General features: G+C 41.1%; 1 protein-coding gene and 1 non-coding gene across 2 annotated transcripts; one reads left to right on the top strand and one right to left on the bottom strand.

The window, feature by feature from the left end:
- Positions 1 to 9,290: 9,290 nt before the first annotated feature.
- On the bottom strand, positions 9,291 to 9,364 carry trnai-aau (transfer RNA isoleucine (anticodon AAU)). Its single transcript has one exon. It is a non-coding gene; the product is annotated as a tRNA-Ile (tRNA).
- A 5,007-nt stretch (positions 9,365 to 14,371) lies between these two features.
- Positions 14,372 to 17,018, top strand: arl4d (ADP-ribosylation factor-like 4D). Its single transcript, XM_056297063.1, has 2 exons — positions 14,372 to 14,510; positions 15,564 to 17,018. Exon 2 carries the CDS (start codon positions 15,694 to 15,696, stop codon positions 16,297 to 16,299), a length of 606 nt encoding a protein of 201 aa, XP_056153038.1. The 5' UTR covers positions 14,372 to 14,510; positions 15,564 to 15,693; the 3' UTR covers positions 16,300 to 17,018.
- Positions 17,019 to 18,321: the final 1,303 nt, after the last annotated feature.

Below are 18,321 nucleotides of genomic sequence, written 5' to 3' on the forward strand. Positions count from 1 at the left end.
AAAACCATGTCCAAAGAGTTTGGACTCCGCCAATTCACAGTCAGACAAACTGTGTACAAATGGAGGAAATTCAAGACACTTGTTACCCTCCCCAGGAGTGGTCGACCATCAAAGATCACTCCAAGAGCAAGGCGTGTAATAGTCGGCCAGGTCACAAAGGAACCCAGGGTAACCTCTAAGCAACTAAAGGCCTCTCTCACATTGGCTAATGTTAATGTTCATGAGTCCACCATCAGGAGAACACTGAACAACAATGGTGTGCATGGCAGGGTTGCAAGGACAAAGCCACTGCTCTCCAAAAAGAACATTGCTGCCTGTCTGCAGTTTGCTAAAGATCACGTGGACAAGCCAGAAGGCTATTGGGAAAATGTTTTGTGGACGGATGAGACCAAAATAGAACTTTTTGGTTTAAATGAGAAGCGTTGTGTTTGGAGAAAGGAAAACACTGCATTCCAGCATAAGAACCTTATCCCATCTGTGAAACATGGTGGTGGTAGTATCATGATTTGGGCCTGTTTTGCTGCATCTGGGCCAGGACGGCTTGCCATCATTGATGGAACAATGAATTCTGAATTATACCTGCGACTTCGTAAGGAAAATGTCAGGACATCTGTCTGTGAACTGAATCTCAAGAGAACGTGGGTCATGCAGCAAGACAACGACCCTAAGAAAATAAGTCGTTCTACCAAAGAATGTTTAAAGAAGAATAAGTCAAAGTCAAAGTCCTGACCTTAATCCAATCGAAAGGTTGTGGAAGGTCCTGAAGTGAGCAGTTCATGTGAGGAAACCCACCAACATCCCAGAGTTGAAGCTGTTCTGTACAGAGGAATGGGTTAAAATTCCTCCAAACCGATGTGCAGGACTGATCTACAGTTACCAGAAACGTTTAGTTTCAGTTATTGCTGCGGGGAGGGGAGTACTGAAAGCAAAGGGTCACATACGTTTGCCACTCACAGATATGTAATGTTGGATAATTTTCCCCAATAAATAAATGAACAAGTATAATATTTTTTCGTCTCATTTGTTTAATTGGGTTCTCTTTACCTACTTTTAGGACTTGTGTAAAAAGCTGATGATGTTTTATTTCATTTTGTTGCGGAAATATAGAAAATTCTAATGGGTTCACAAACTTTCCAGCACCACTGTATGTCCAACAGGAAGACATCAAAGGCCTGCTGCCTGTTATACAGCAGAGGAAACTACTGAAGGCCTTCAGATTAGGTCATTAATACTTATCCAGCCATAGACTGTTAGGCACATTTATTTTCATTCGGTAAAGTGTAATTGCTGCATAAGGTGCATGCCAACAATGACTGTACATTTCAACTGATAATTATTGAGAACAGTGGTTTTCTTTCTAACATTCATGCTGAAGTCTTTGTTGTTTCAGAAACCGAGATTGAGTTTCTGCTTGGCTCCCTCCCAGCCCTACTTAATTTTCCAACATACCCCTCATGCTACCGGCCTACTGACTTAGCCCACTTATGAGGTAACCTCACTCCCTAAACTATAACAACCAGCTAACCACCCTCTCTCCTTACTGTTCTCTCTTCTTTGTACTTTTTGTTCAGTCTGTAACCATTTTCGGTCTCTCGCTTGAACACAGTTTATTGCTCTGGCCTCTTTCTCTCCCCTCATGCTTATGTTTACCATTCTCTTTCTCCATTAGTCTGTTTCATATTTTTACATTTTACTAGTGATATTGCGCCTCATTCATCAATTGTTGATGCATACAAATTTGTTCTTACATACCCATGGAATTTTTTAGCTCTCAAGATTGTCTGACAGTCAGCAGCATAGCCTGATGGTTATTTGTAATTCCTTCCCTAACATCTATTGTCTACATCTTGTAACGAGCAGCCACCCAGGCTTGCAAAGACATCAGTGTTAGCCAAATGGTGTCTAGATTCAGGGGTTACTCAGGTTCTACACTGGTCTCTGAGACAAACTTCAGGGCTAAAAAATCCCATGGGTGGGTAAGGACAAATTTGTACATACAAACCATTGATGAATGAGGCCCATTGTGTTGCTCAATTTTTTTTTTTACAGACACTTGTCATTGGTGATTGAGAACACCAGCCAAACACTGCAGTCAAGTCCTCTCTGACTTCACTTTCTCTCTTCTCTTTGTCCCTTTCATTTGATTGTCATGCAGTTCACATTTAAATGTGCAAAAGACTTGTTTCCAAGATATAGATTGTGATGCAGTTCTGTTACACTGTTCTTGATGCTATTTTAAATCAGCGTCTGAGGTTATGCTCACGAGTTCAGTAAAGCCAAATATAGTAATGCAGTGCCTTGTCACTCAGGTGTACAAATGATTCAGGACTTGTAATAAACTACAGCAATATTTTATTTAATGTCTTTTCGCTTGTGTTTTCTACTTTTTTCTTAATTTGTGGGGATCTATAGGAATTAAATACAAGAATAGCAGATTTAATTACCCTTTGTAAATAAACAGTAACATGCTGGCATATACTGTGAAAATATCATAAAACCTACAGTTATCCAACAGTCATATACTGTAATCCAATATACGGTAATATGCTGTAATCCAATATACGGTAATATAATGTTAAAATAAATTAGAGTAGACTTTCGTTCTTGATTAATGAAAACATTCTTGGCAAATGATTTCACTTTTGTCCGTCTTGCACCAGTCCAAGAATTTAACCTCTAGCGACACAATACGGATGCCCCCGGCCATTCCTCTTAATCATGGCTCCAGTTCAGAGAAGAAAACCCACAAAACAGAACCAGAGTCCTATTCCATTATTCCTAGTTGAGGTATTCAGGTGACCTTGCCTGCTTTGAACACTGATTTTTTTCAAAGTAAATGCTTCAGACCCCGCGGGGACACTCAGCTAAGAGCATCCCGGGTACACTGAGAGGCAGGTGCTGGGACAGACGGTATCCGGTATGGAAATCTGATTTATGATCCGCATATATGATTTGGCAAAGATTTTTTGCCGGATGCCCTTCCTGACGCAACCCTCCTCATTTATCCGGGCTTGTTGGGACTGGCACTAAGAATGCACTGACTTGAGACTTCCGGTAAGATGGCGACTTGAATAGCAGCACAACTTTCTGCCTCTCGCAAGTTGGCTAAAATAAATCCTCTAAAACACTAAACTCCACGCAAAAAAATGAGAAATGAGAAGAGGAGGTAATTCGAATAAAGGTAGCCGTACAATCCAAAAGGGTAACGCACCAGATACACAGGGAGCGAAGAAACAGTCGGAGCAAGGTAATAGCAAACACGAGGTTGAAGAAGCTACAATGGCGGCGGACACAGCGGAGACATTGCATGCTGGATTAGCAGCTATCGCTAAAGAGATAAAAGAATTCAAACAAGAGCTACGAGGTGACTTTGCCAGACTCAAAGATGAGGTGAAAAGGGAAGTGAAGGAAGAGATTGCTTGCTTCCGAGAAGAAATGACACAGAAGTTTGCAGAGAGCAACGGCGAAATACAGGCGCAGAAAGCGCACATGAGTGAAGCCCAGAAGCGCATAGCCGAGCTAGAGGAATGGCAGGCGGACTCGACAGAACTACTGATGGACATGTCGACCCAAACGCGCCAGATGCAAGAAAAAATAATGGACCTGGAAGGGAGGTCAAGGAGGAACAATATTCGAATCTTTGGTGTGCCAGAGGAAACGGAGGGAGGCTCCATTACCCAGTACGTGGAACAACTCTTGAATACTCAACTTGACTTAGAAGAAGGGACCAATCTCCAGATACAAAGAGCTCACAGAGCCCTCGCTCAAAAACCCCCTCCAACAGCTCCCCCCAGGTCAATAGTGGTGAACTTTCAACAGTTTGATATAAAAGAAATGATTCTCAAGAAAGCATGGAAAAAGAATAAGATAGCGATAGGGGACAAACGTATTTACTTTGATCACGATTACGCAGCTGAAGTGGTCCGGAAAAGAAAATCATATTTGGGCATTAAGAAAGTGCTCAAGGGTAAAGGAATTCGTTTCCAGACACCCCTCGCCAAAATAAGGATCCACTGGAACAACGGAACGAAGACATACGACAATGCCAGGGAAGCTGCGATGGACTTGAAGACGAGAGGCTGCGACATCGAGATACCAGACGATGACACGGCAACCACGGCCACAGAGCAGGTGGAGGCGACTGGGATGCGAGCAGGGTGGCAACGAGTCCAAGGCGCGAAAGGAGGACGTGAAGCTGCACAACGAGCGAAAGAGAAGCTCCAGGCCTATCGGAGAAAGTAGGATTGGTATTGTTCTGACTGAGTTGAGCTCCATTACAAAAGGCTTTTTCATCACATGACACTGAGAGAGGTAGGCTATACGGTTCCCAAACGTTGGACATGCGTACTAGACAAGGCTGTAGGCCTATCCCATGTGATGGGCAAAATGTCAAGTCTAGAGTGGGGCCCTTTCTGAAAAGGATTTCCCCTTCACCTACCAACGGGGACTCGGGGTGGTTAGGCCCCTTTAGTTGGAAGTTATTTTTGTTGTTGATTAATGTGTTTTATATTTGTAGTTTTTTTGTTTGGAGCTCTGGGAATATATGGAAAAAGAGTATCAAGATGTCTAGATGGTTCACACTACTAAAATAATGTCGCTGAATGTTAATGGTCTAAATATGTTAAAGAAGAGGGAAAAGGTTATGATTAAGCTAAAAAAGGAGGATGTACAAATCATATTCCTACAAGAGACCCATTTAACACAGATAGAGCATGGGAAACTCAAGAAATATGGGTACAGACATTCATATTATAGCTCCTACAAGGAAGGGCGCAGGAGAGGTGTTGCAATTTTAATATCGAACAAAACTCAATTCGATTATGATAGGGAGATTGGAGACAAGGAGGGGAGATATATTATAGTGAAGGGGAGGTTAGAGAACAAACCAGTGACATTGGTAAATATATACGCCCCTCCTAAAAGTGATAAAAGATTTTTTAAATCTTTGTTTGATGAGATAGCAAACGAGTCAGAGGGGGTCTTAATTTGTGGGGGAGATTTGAATGTCGTTTTGAATCACAAAATGGATACGACCAGTATCAAAAGGACTAAAACACAGCTCACTCGATTTGTAAATATATCACTGGAAGAGATGGGGATGGATGATGTGTGGGGACAATTCCACCCTCAGGAAAAAGACTATACACATTACTCAGCTGTACATAAAGTTCATTCAAGGATAGACTATTTCCTTATGAGCAAAGATGATATTTACAGAGTAAAGGAGTGTGGGATTGGAGGGGCGGATATCTCAGATCACAATCCAGTATATTTAGAAATTAATTTGAATTGTAGAAAGCGAAATACGGTTTGGAGGTTTAATGTGGGTCTACTGCATAGTGAGCAGAGTAAGATTATGTTAAAGACGGATATTCGGACATATCTAGAAGAAAACAGCAATGGGGAAGTAGACCCAACAATATTTTGGGATGCCATGAAGGCGGTCATCAGGGGAAAGTTAATAGCGCATTCAGCATTGATCAAAAAGGCAAGATCAATTATATCCAGAGAGAATACGGACAGGTTAAGAGAAATGGAGAGGGAATACCAGACTGCGGGAAATCCCGTGGTGTTGGAGCAAATCAAATCGGCTAAGTCAGACATTACTAAAGAACTGTTAGATGAAGTTGAGAAAAAAAGCTTGTTTCTCAAACAAAGATATTATGAAACAGGCCCGCGCGCAACTAAACTGTTGGCGAAACGTATTCGCAAACAGCAAGCAGTTGGCCATATATAAGATCAGAGACCCCCATTCAAATGAGTTAACGAATATACCAGAAAGCATGGAGGACATATTTTTGGGATATTATAAAGAGCTATATTCACAACCCACACCTGCACCCGAAGCGGAAATTAATACCTTTTTGAATTCATTAGATTTACCCTCAATTGGACGGCTCCAAAATGACAAATTAACAGCTGACATCAAGATGGAAGAGGTGATAGATGCAATAAATTCTTTGAAAAACAATAGAAGCCCGGGCAGCGATGGATACCCTGCAGAATGGTACAAAGTGTTTAGGGAAGAGCTGGCACCGATACTTCTGAGATCCTTCAATTGGACACTTCACAATAATAAGATACCACCATCATGGTCAGAGGCAATAATCACAGTCATTCCAAAACCGGGAAAGGATAAAGAATATTGTGGGAACTACAGACCTATTTCATTATTAAATGTAGATTATAAAATATATACGACAATTATCTCCAAAAGGTTAAACTCATTCATAGGTGATTTGATAGATGAAGATCAAACAGGATTCATGAGAGAAAGACAAACGCATGATAATATCAGAAGGACATTGCATATTGTTGATCAAGCGAGTAAGAGAAAACAAGCTACACTATTAGTAAGTTTAGATGCAGAAAAAGCATTCGATCGGGTGTCTTGGAATTTTTTGTATGCAGTATTGGAACGACTAGGGTTCAGCAATAAGTCAATACAGTGCATTAAAACATTATATCAACAACCTAATGCTCGGATTAAAATAAACGGGAGTTTAACGAACGAGTTCAGTTTGCAGAGGTCGACAAGACAAGGATGCTGTTTGTCTCCGACACTGTTCGCGTTATTCATTGAGCCTTTAGCAGAGGCCATTCGCCAAAATGAAGGAATTAATGGAGTGACAGTGAATGGCACTGTCCACAAGGTGGGGCTATTTGCTGATGATGTCATAGCCTATCTTGAGCAACCACATACATCACTCCCTCAATTAATGAAGCTACTAGAACTATATGGTCATTTATCTGGATATAAAATTAACATCTCAAAAACACAGGTACTAGTTCTCAATTATACTCCAACCACAGAATTCAAGGGAAAATTTGACTTTAATTGGAATCTAAACAAAATCAAATATTTGGGAATTTACATTACCAAGGAATTGTCTAAATTACATAAAGCAAATTACGGCAAGATCAACGATGTGATGCAAAAGGATATTGATAGATGGTCCACTCTGCCACTTGACTTCAGCTCAAGAATTGAGACAGTTAGATTTTATATTCTACCAAGGCTTCTTTACCTATTCCAATCGTTGCCTGTAGAGGTGACTCAAGCTCAATTTGATAGGTGGGATAGGACAATATCTAGATTTATTTGGGGAGGGAAGAAGCCCAGAGCAAGGTATGAAACTCTCCAACTCTCAAAGGAAAAGGGAGGTATGGGTTTACCAAATCTAAAAGAATATTTCAAAGCTGCCCAGCTGAGATATGCTGTTGACTGGTGTAGGCAAGATTACATGGCCAAGTGGAAAGTCATGGAAAGGGAATATGGTGGGTACCCTATCCAGAATATTTTAGGGGATAAAGAAGTATACAAGAAAACAAAAACTCACATGGATTCAGTCACATTATTTACACTGGAGTTATGGTTTAAATTGATTAAAATCAACAAATTACAAGATGAGATACAGTTATTGAGATGGGTAGCATATGATAGAGACTTTACTCCAGCGAGGCATGATACAGTTTTTAAACTGTGGGTTAACTGGGGAATCAAAGCATGGTGCACTCTAGAGGAAAAAGGGGAGATGGAGAGTTTTCAGGGTATGAAAGACAAGTTTGATTTGGAGAATCATGACTTCTTTAGATATTTACAATTAAGGGATTATTACAACAAACGTATCAGGGGAGGACCCTCCATGGAGGTGAACAGTGTGATTCAAATTATAATTAACGCATATAAAGGGAGAAAATCTAGGACTATATCTGTACTATATCAAGCTCTCACAACTAGTAAACACTCAACTACATATATAAAAGAAAAATGGGAATTAGAATTTGGCACAGAAATTACAGAGGAGGACTGGCAGATTATGTGGAAAGTTCATCAATCCTCCACTAGTTCGCGGATATGGAGGGAATTCTCCTGGAAAAATCTGATACGTTTTTTTATTACACCAAAAATCAAAAATAGATACTCCAGCACCAAACTGTCATGCTGGAGGAAATGTGGAACAGAGGATGTAGACCACTCGCATATATTTTGGGAATGTAATAAGCTAGCGATGTTTTGGGAGATGGTTCATGATGTAATACAAAAGGTACTTGGATATGACTTCCCTAAGTGCTATATGACCCTCTATTTCTGTAATTTTAAAAACGACGATATAGGGCCAAGTGATAGATGTTTGGTTAAGATACTGCTGATTGCGGCTAAGAAGGCAATCACAAGAAAATGGTGCCAGGTGGACGCCCCCACACAAGGACAATGGATGGAAATAGTGGAGGACATTCATACAATGGAAAAACTGACTCATCGATTGAGACTTACAGTACCTTGGATGGAAGACCAGTGGAGGAAATGGACATGGTTTAAGGAGCAAACACGCGACAACATAATTCATGACAACACTTAGGACTGGAAAGTTAGACCCACAGGAAGCTCTTGTAGTTCATTTTTTTGTGTGTTTTTTTGTTTGTTTGTTTTGAGTTGCCCTGTTGGGCTTGTGTACAAGTAAATGTAGATAATTAAATGTTTACTTCTGAATACGGATGCCATGTTTGTATTGACCTAAAAACTTCAATAAAAACTAAAGTGATAAAAAAATAAAAAAGAATGCACTGGCTTGTGCATCCTCAGTAGCTGGGTTCATGAAATTCTCCCAGAGTGCCAGCCCCAGGTAGGACTCAAAGCTATGACCCTAAGTCAGTGTTTCTCAGTGTTTCGAAGTGTGTGTGTATCCACTCATAGGACAGAGGGCTGTGGGCATTCTGCTTCCCTTCACCACATCCCATCTCTGTGAGATGGGCTTTTTTGCTGTTGCCTCACTTAAAACAAAGTACAGATCTAAGCTCAACATTGAGCATGACTTTAGAGTGGCAGTATCAAGTCTGCAACCCCGTTTTGAAAAGATGTGCAGTGCAAAACGGGCTCATTGCGGCCACTAATGCAGTGATAAGACTTAAGTTCTCACAAATTGACTTGCTCATCGTTTTTCCCAAATGTCTGCATTTGTTCTTTTTTTTGTTGTTGCACAGATTGAACTTTATTGTTACTGTTCTAGCAAAGTGATTTTTAAATTCTATTTCGTTTTTCTCCATTTTTGAAAAAGCACACAGACTGATGGAGCAATCTAGTGACAAATGTCACAAAAAGAGGTTTGATAAAGTTGAAGGGAATTTGCGTTTGTAAAGTTAAACTTGGCTCATTTTGTCACCATTTTGTTGGGGCGGGGGCATGAAAATGTTTCCTCTTCCAAAGGGGGGCATGCCAGGAAGAGTTTGAGAACCACTGCCGTAAGTGCTGAGTAGTGTAGACGTTGTGCCACTGAGCCCCCAAAAGTTGGCCAGTACGGGGATCGAACCCGCGACCTTGGCGTTATTAGCACCACGCTCTAACCAACTGAGCTAACCGGCCATATACAATACATGCTCTGTAAAATAACAAAATGCTGCCATCTCTGCTGCCTGTCTTTTACTGTTGTTTTACAATGGAATTCTTTACAGTTTATGAAATGAAGCAGAAGTTTAACTCAGTTTAGTTTGATTTATATGAATGAATGATGATTTATATATTTGCATGCATGGATGATAAAACACAGATGAAATTAAAAAAAAACAATAACACAAAGGCGCTGATGACAACAAACCATGGCTCTCCCAGGATAATTTCGCAAAGACATTGCCCTTGATGCTATCACAAACTTAAGTTTAATTTCAAAGAAAAGAAGTCAAATCATCGTGCCTCATTGTTTTTGGGGAATCCTGTATAATGAGTTACACCACAGTTATTACAGAATGCAAACTCACCGTGTAGTGAGTTCCACCCAATGACTGCTGGGATAGGCTCCAGCACCCCGCGACCCTGATTAGGATAAGCAGCTTGGAAAATGGATGGATGGATATGATCAATCTTTATATATTTAGAGGAAGCATAGTGTACACACAACTTATCCCCAATTGTGTATATTCCTTCACACTATTCACCGTGTTGTTTCTCTTGCTTAACAACAGGTCTGTTTTCTTTACGGTTATCTCTACTGCATGTCGACCATGAGTATAGATTTAGGGGTTAAGGCAGTACAATTTGTGGGGGGAACTACCTGAATAAATTACTAAGAATTAATTCTGGTTTCTTAATTATATTGAGTTTTACCTAATCAACGGTTGCATATAGGCAAATAGCCCACAAAGCAACTGAAATAAATACTATTCTGGCTGCCCTAACTGCATTTACCTTACTTTTTCTGTTTTCCCATTGACCGTTCAACAGAAAGAGAGGTAGAAGAGTTTCAGTATTTGCTGAGGTCTACCTCTTATGGAACTATAAGAGTATACTTTTTTCAATGAGTGTTAAAATACACTTGCCTGTCCATCCCCCTTTGGCGGTGCTGAGCGTCCAAATGCAAGCTTGCCATCATACACTATCCTGTGAAGAGAAAGTTTTAGTTAAATTACTGTTAGTGTCCTATCTTTCTAACAATTCTATTTGGATCCTCATAGTTTGGAACAACAACAACAAAAATGTCAGCAGCTTCATGAATATGACAGAGGAGGGACCCTCTCCAGACAGCAAGATCATCTCCCAACTGGGAGTGTTTGGTGTATTTACAGAATATAACATTGAAAGAGGATAACAGAATTATAATGGAATTATAAGATATATAAAAATGTGATGAGGATGCCAAGCAGTGTCTAGGTGGTGACCACCATCACCATGGAGACCTGGGAGGATGACAGACTACACATGCACACAGGGGAGACTCATATCACACCATTCACATACACAGAAGAAGAGAAAGGAGAAGACATCATTCAAAGTTGGGATGCCCCCCGAAACGCGGTTCTAAATGGGAATCGGTTCTAAATTAGTAAAAACCGGAGCATTTTTAAGATCCGACGTTTTCGGTTCTGCTATCGGTAGTCGGTAGGTACTCGAGAAATCATGGAGTGAGATTTATATTGTGGCAATTGTGTTTTTCGACGAATTTAAACGTCGCGAACATAATCTTGTTTGCCGTTTTCTCCATCTCTCTGTCTCTCTCTCTTACTGCGCGAGGGGCGGGGCTGTGCTGTGCTCCACACACTCGCTGACACACGCACAGACAGCTCTGCTCAAGTGCTCATCATGGCGGAGAGAACTAAACGTTCAAAAGTTTGGGTATATTTTTCAAAAGTTGATGACAACAACGCTCATTGCCACAAGTGCAACAAATCATTTGCCAGTAAGGGTGGCAATACAAGCAATCTGTCGAAACATCGTTTGTCGAAACATGGTATTAATCTGCAGAAATGCGGCGTTTTCCACTGCTTTGCTCGTAGTGTTCCATCCACGTCCACTGCAGGTAAGCCGTATCCATAGATACGGAGTTAGCTAGGCTAATAACGAATTATTACGAATAGGCCAACAAATAAAATATAATTGCTTAGCTAATTGTTTAGCTACAAATATATAAGCCATAGATACGGAGTTAGCTAGGCTAATAGCCGGGGACACTATAAGTCAGGAGAGATCACGACTCCTGCCGGAGAAGGCAGATATGTTGATTTTTCTGCAGAAGAACTGTTAGGATAATGTTCTAGGTTCTTGTTTGTTTGAACTTCCGTTAGCCTTTTGCTGTAAAAATTTATTTTTAATATGTTTTTTTTTCCTTTATCTACTTTTATTTTTTATCTTATTTGTTGTTGTTGAATGTTGATTATAAAGTCTATAATTCAGACGCATTTAAAACATTGCTGCTGCTGTTGCTGCTGAATAAATAATATTTGTTTATATTTATATAAAGTTATATAATAGAATAATAGAGCAATGTCGATTCTGTTCTTAATTAAGTGTCTTTTTTTCTTGCATAATAATCAAAAAGAACCTATAAGAATATCGATAAAGTACCGAACCGATAAGCAATACCGATAAGAGTAGTAGTATCGATAAAATCCTAACGATACCCATCCCTAATTCAAAGAGAGAAAAAAGACGCGAGAGAAGAGAACAGTTTGCAATAGTCAATAATCTATACTCTGTATTCTCGTCGGCAGAACAGTGGTTGGTAAATTCATTGAGATAGAAACCGACCCGCCATGCAGTACAGGTTGTGAAGCACTCAACTTAAAAGCAACTGAATGTTGACTAAGGCAAAAAGAGGCTTTTTAAGTTTGGATTTAAAGGACTCAACAAACTGATTGTCTGATGGCAGCAGGCAGGTTATTCCACAAGAACGAGGCCCGATAGGAAGGAAAAGGCCCTGCCTCCAGCTGATTTATTTTTAACTGTGAGTACCCACAGGAGCCCTGTATTTTGAGATGTCACTGAACTCCAAAATTCAAGAACTGTGCCATGACACAATGATCTACTACCACTACTACTTTTGGCTGCTCCTGTTAGGGGTTGCCACAGTGGATCATCCGTTTCCATTTCTTCCTGTCTTCTGCATCTTCCTCTGTCACACCAGCCACCTGCCTGTCCTCTCTCACCACATCCATAAACCTCCTCTTTGGCCTTCCTCTTTTCCTCTTCCCTGGCAGCTCCATATTCAGCATCCTTCTCCCAATATACCCAGCATCTCTCCTCCACACATGTCCAAGCCATTTCAATCTTGCCTCTCTTGCTTTGTCTCCAAACCGTCCAACTTGAGCGGTCCCTCTAATATAATTGTTCCTAATCCTGTCCTTCTTCGTCACACCCAGTGAAAATCTTAGCATCTTCAACTCTGCCACCTCCTGTCTTTTCATCAGTGCCACTGTCTCCAAACCATATAACATAGCTGGTCTCACAACCATCTTGTAAACTTTCCCTTTAATGCTTGCTGGTACCCTTCTGTCACAAATCACTCCTGACAAACTTCTCCGCCCACTCCACCCTGCCTGCACTCTCTTCTTCACCTCTCTCCTGCACTCTCCGTTACTTTGGACAGTTGTAAGTATTTAAACTCATATGCCTTCGTCACCTCCACTCCTTACATCCTCACCATTCCACAGGCCTCCCTCTCATTCATGCATATGTATTCCATCTTGCTCCTACTGACTTTCATTCCTCTTCTCTCCAGTGCATACCTCCACCTCTCCAGGCTCTCCTCAACCTGCACATTACTCTCGCTACAGATCACCATGTCATCCACGAACATCATCGTCCATGAATACTCCTGCCTGATCTTGTCCGTCAACCTGTCCATCACCATTGCAAACAAGAAAGGGCTCAGAGCCGATCCTTGATGTAATCCGACCTCCACCTTGAACCCATCTGTCATTCCAACCGCACACCTCACCATTGTCACACTTCCCTCATACATATCCTCCCCACTCCTACATACTTCTCTGCAACTTCCGACTTCCTCATACAATACCACACCTCCTCTCTCGGCACCCTGTCATATGCTTTCTCTGAATCTACAAAGACACAATGTAGCCTTCTCTATACTTCTCCATCAACATTCTCAAAGCAAACATCGCATCTGTGGTGCTCTTTCGTGGAATGAAACCGTACTGCTGCTCGCTAATCGTCACCTCTCCTCTTAACCTAGCTTCTATTACTCTTTCCCATATCGTCATGCTGTGGCTGCTGATCTGCCATGACACAGAATGATAATAACATCAAATGATCATAATGTGAGGTCATGTGGGACAAAAGCAGCAACGTGTGTAATTCTGAGGTGTCAGTTCTTTATGAGAGTGAACACAGGGTGGAGCCAATGTGTAACTATTATCATGGGTTGAGGCATGTCATGCAGGAAAATACATGAACCGGCTGAATTTGTTTGCGTGACAAAATTCAACCCAGCAATAAAGAAGTATACTGTTCTGACTACAACGATATCTTGTTGAAGAAATTTGTCAACCCTACAATATTACTGGGGAAATACCTTAACCACATTTCAAAAATCAAAGCCATGTTTTACGGTAATCTTATTTGATTATCATTCCCTCTTAAGTGTTGTATCATTAATATAAAAAATGTATGTCTATTGTTGCGTTTCATGAAGAATTACAGTTATAATGGTAAAATTGTCACTCTTGTATGATTGCGATGGAATTTGTATTGATTACTGATGCGTGGTTATTTGTATTATAATGGTTTTGTAATTATTTTTCTTTCATAAAAAAATTAAAAAATACAATGTTAGGACAAAACACAAATATAGTGCATGTGTGTATTGTGTGTGTGTATGTGTGTGTGTAATAGAGTGCGTTGTATTTGTTTAATATTTACATATGCTTTCAGTCCAGAATCAGAGCTGAAGTTTAGGAAATTGCAAACCCAGTAAGGACTGAAAGATTATTGAAATACTTCCCAGGTTTGAAAACAGCGGGTTGTTCTTTATCCCCCCCACACCTGACCACAGTCTAATGTTGTACCGGCATAAGCCGCTAGGTGGATGTGACGTCATGTTTTGTTTTTTTCCTTTTTTTCCCCCCGCGGCTCATCCGCTCTGCGCACAGTGAGAGAGGCGACCGGCAGCGGAGCGTCGCCTGTTGGGATAAACATATTTCATGTTGACTCGCCAACTTATGGACCTGTTTGTAGGACCGGGATCATGTGTTGGACGCTAACTCGAGGCAAAAACTAGAAGGTATGGACGACTTTCAACGTATATCCAGCAGGGAGATGATTTGTGTTTTTTTTAATTTTTCAATCATGAGTAAATCTGGTCGTCATTGCTTAGCTCAGTTTTAAAATCGCACTTTTTCATTGGTGCATTTCGTATTATTATTTTGGTTTATTTTGGCATATTTTTTTAAATTGTATGTTTGCCTGATTCTTGTGTTGTTTTTTTTTTATTCTAAAACAGGTCAGTGTATTTATTTGCATCCGATTGTTTCTCTGAAATAAATTATTGCTCTTTAAGTTGTTTCAGCACATCTTCACTGATTTATTTTTTTATTTTATTTTGGTGTGCGGTAACATGTTCTCGATGCTGAGGATGAGAAAGCTGTATTATGTCTTAAGGCAGCTGTTTCCTTTACTGTTTGATGGACATCACCGTCTCAACCACAACGGGATTAGTGCTGCCCCAGCTATCTCCACAGACTGTTGGCAGAGTGTGCTGATGAATACATATCCATGCATTGCATTAAACTTGAAATCAATCTGCCCGGAGAAAAGCTACTGGGGTTTAGCAGTCTTAAGAAGATTAGGCTGTGCAAATAGGCAGCTTGAATAACCTCTAGCTGTTATGAGCTCTATAATGATTGTAGACCAAAACCGTGTTTTATTCATCCAAATCAAGGAATTATGATCATGTACTCCAATTATAGTCTCTCGGTTTTTTTTTAAGAAACAGCCTCTTTGCACATTTTTGGCCTATGATAAAAAAAGACAATATAATTATTATTTTGGATTCTTGTTAAAGCTCATGATTTAGCATCGCAAAGTTGCATGCCATAAAAATACAGGTGAAATTTCCACAATATTAAAATGCGTTTGTGATTTAATCATTATCGTTCCACCCAATATTTGCCAATGAGCACGTCTATTAACAATTTCTCTCCTGTGTTTGTCACATTGGTGTCACTCCTAATTTGATACTACAAAATAGCACATTGATTGCAGGCAGAGATTCCCTGAAAAAGCCATTGTTTTGTGGTTAAATGTTAACCCGATGTCATGTTTGTGTTTCGATAAGGTCTCCTGACACACTGCAGTCTGACCCTTGCCACCTGTGAAGCAGGGGAGCAAATGCCAAACTCCTGAAAAAAAACTTAATCAAGAACAAGCCACCTCACCTAAGTGGGTGAGAAACGCCTGCTGGCACCATGGGGAACCAGCTGACTGATATCGCCCCCAACACACCATTCCTGCCAAACTTCCAGTCACTGCACGTGGTAGTCATTGGCCTCGATTTGGCTGGAAAGACATCCCTGCTCTACAGACTCAAACTGAAGGAGTTTGTCAAGACCATACCTACCAAGGGCTTCAACACAGAGAAGATCAAGATGGCTGTCGGGAATTCCCGAGCAATAAACTTCCAGGTGTGGGATGTTGGTGGCCAGGACAAGCTGCGTCCTCTATGGAAGTCCTACACGCGACGGACAGATGGGATGGTGTTTGTGGTGGACTCCACTGAGTTTGAGCGGATGGAGGAGGCCAAAGTCGAGCTCCACAAGATCACCCGCACCTCAGAGAACCAGGGCGTCCCTGTCCTGATCTTGGCCAACAAACAGGACCTGGACTCTGCCCTGTCTGTCAGCGAAGTGGAGAAGCTGCTGGCTGTTCATGAACTGAATGCATCCACCCTGTACCATGTCCAGAGTTGCAGTGCTGTGGATGGCCAGGGACTCCAGCTGGGCCTGGAGAAATTGTACGAGATGATCTTGAAGAGGAAGAAGATAGTAAAGCACAGCAAAAACCGCAAGAGATGAACCATTCATTTACGTTACGGTATCTGTGTAGCTTTGGGATATTTGTTCATATTGATAAGCTTGTAGATCCTCTTTAATGGAAAGGCTTTTTGTGCCAACAGAAGAACCGATTCAACCTGGCCTCAGAAAGTCAGGAGACATAGATTTTGTCGTCACGATTGACATGTACCTTGATCTGTGGTTGGGCTGCTGCCCTTTTGAAATTAAAGATTCAAAGGATACTTCAATAATTCGAATTTCAATCATTTTGCGAACTTTCTTTACCACACAAATGTTCCTACTGGTTTCAAGGAAGACTGTTTGTTGAAAGTACTAAAAAGACATTTCCCTGGTAAATGTAGCACCACAGTGGGAACAGCTTGTCTTCCATGTCATTGGTGAAGAAAAACAGCTGACCACAACTCTAAATGTCTAAGATTGTTTACTAGCTGCCACAGATTCAGCGCCACAAAGTAGGTCTCACTTGTGTTCCCACAATGTATTGTTAACCTCTTAATATTAACTCCACATTTTTGTGTTGCATCCTTGATGGAGGGACCTGAAGCAGCTGTATGAGGTGAGATGATGTTCAGTGATGATGGCGCACCGAGTGATATTTCTGATAGCCATGAAACAGTAATCCTAAGTGCATTCCCCTCATACCACAGAGGTTAAGTTTTAGTTGGAATACCAATAGTGTTTATACAAATTGTACATTTTTGTATCATTAAAGAATTAATAAATCGAGGCACTGTATAGAAAAGTCATCGCTGTCTTTGTACTTCATGGACTGAAATGAAAGGATTCCCCTGGCGTTTGTGTGCACTATGAGATCATATACCTTTTATTGCCGAGCACAAGCACACAAGATTGTTTTTTTTTTTTATCGGTGCAGAAATATATATTGACCTCCTACAAATAGAAATGAGTAGAACATTTCTCACCTGCAGTTTTTCACAACTGTGCACACATTTCTAAACGTTATCTATTTTACTAAACTATGAACGCAAAAACAAAACAAGAACATCATATTTATCAGGTCAGTGCTTAAACTTCCAAAAACAACATAACACCCCCCCCCCCAAAAAAGATATCATGTTCCATCTAAATCGAACTTTTTCTCTGGATGGCACACAAAAGCCATCAAATACATAGAAACTACCACTGACGACACTAGAAACTACCATCTAACGATGCTGACACAGATTAGGAACACGATCAGAACAACCTTGTTTTACACTTGGCGCTACCATTAAATATACTACTGTCGGGCATCTGGGCAGTGTAGCGGTCTATTCCATTGACCGTTGCCTACCAACACGGGGATCGCTGATTCGAACCCCCGTGTTACCTCCGGCTTGGTCGGGCGTCCCTACAGGCCGTGTCTGCGGGTGGGAAGCCGGATGTGGGTATGTGTCCTGTTCGCGGCACTAGCGCCTCCTCTGGTCGGTGAGGGCGCCTGTTCGGGGGGGGGGGTGACAGGGGGGAATAGCGTGATTCTCCCACGCGCTACGTCCCCCTCGTGAAACGCCTCACTGTCAGGTGAAAACAAGCGGCTGGCGACTCCACATGTATCGGAGGAAGCATGTGGTAGTCTGCATCCCTCCCCGGATCGGCATGGCAGAGGGGAGGGCTGCAGCGACCGGGACGGCTCGGAAGAGTGGGGTAATTGGTCGGATACATTGAGGAGGAAGGCCAAACTACTATTATCTATTGCACCAAAACAGAAGAGTCAAATGCCATTTTACTCCAATCCAAATTTCCAAATTTTGACTGAAAAATTAAGCTTAAGTGTTTTCAACCCGAGGACGCGTCGAGTTGTAACGACTGGCTTTGTAAATCGGATAACATCGCTTTCTATTTATAAACATGATGAGGTTACTTGGGCTTTACGATGACGCTTCAACGCAGCGCTGTGCAAAACCAACAAAAACAGCTGTGGCTTGTGTGAAAACAGGCCGCTAAACGACTCTTATAGGTATAATGAAAGTCTTTCATTAGTAGATGATGTAATCTTTTATCACGTTTATTTTATGCAATTTT

Source organism: Lampris incognitus, chromosome 17 (genome assembly GCF_029633865.1).
Source record: "Lampris incognitus isolate fLamInc1 chromosome 17, fLamInc1.hap2, whole genome shotgun sequence".
NCBI lineage: Eukaryota > Metazoa > Chordata > Actinopteri > Lampriformes > Lampridae > Lampris > Lampris incognitus.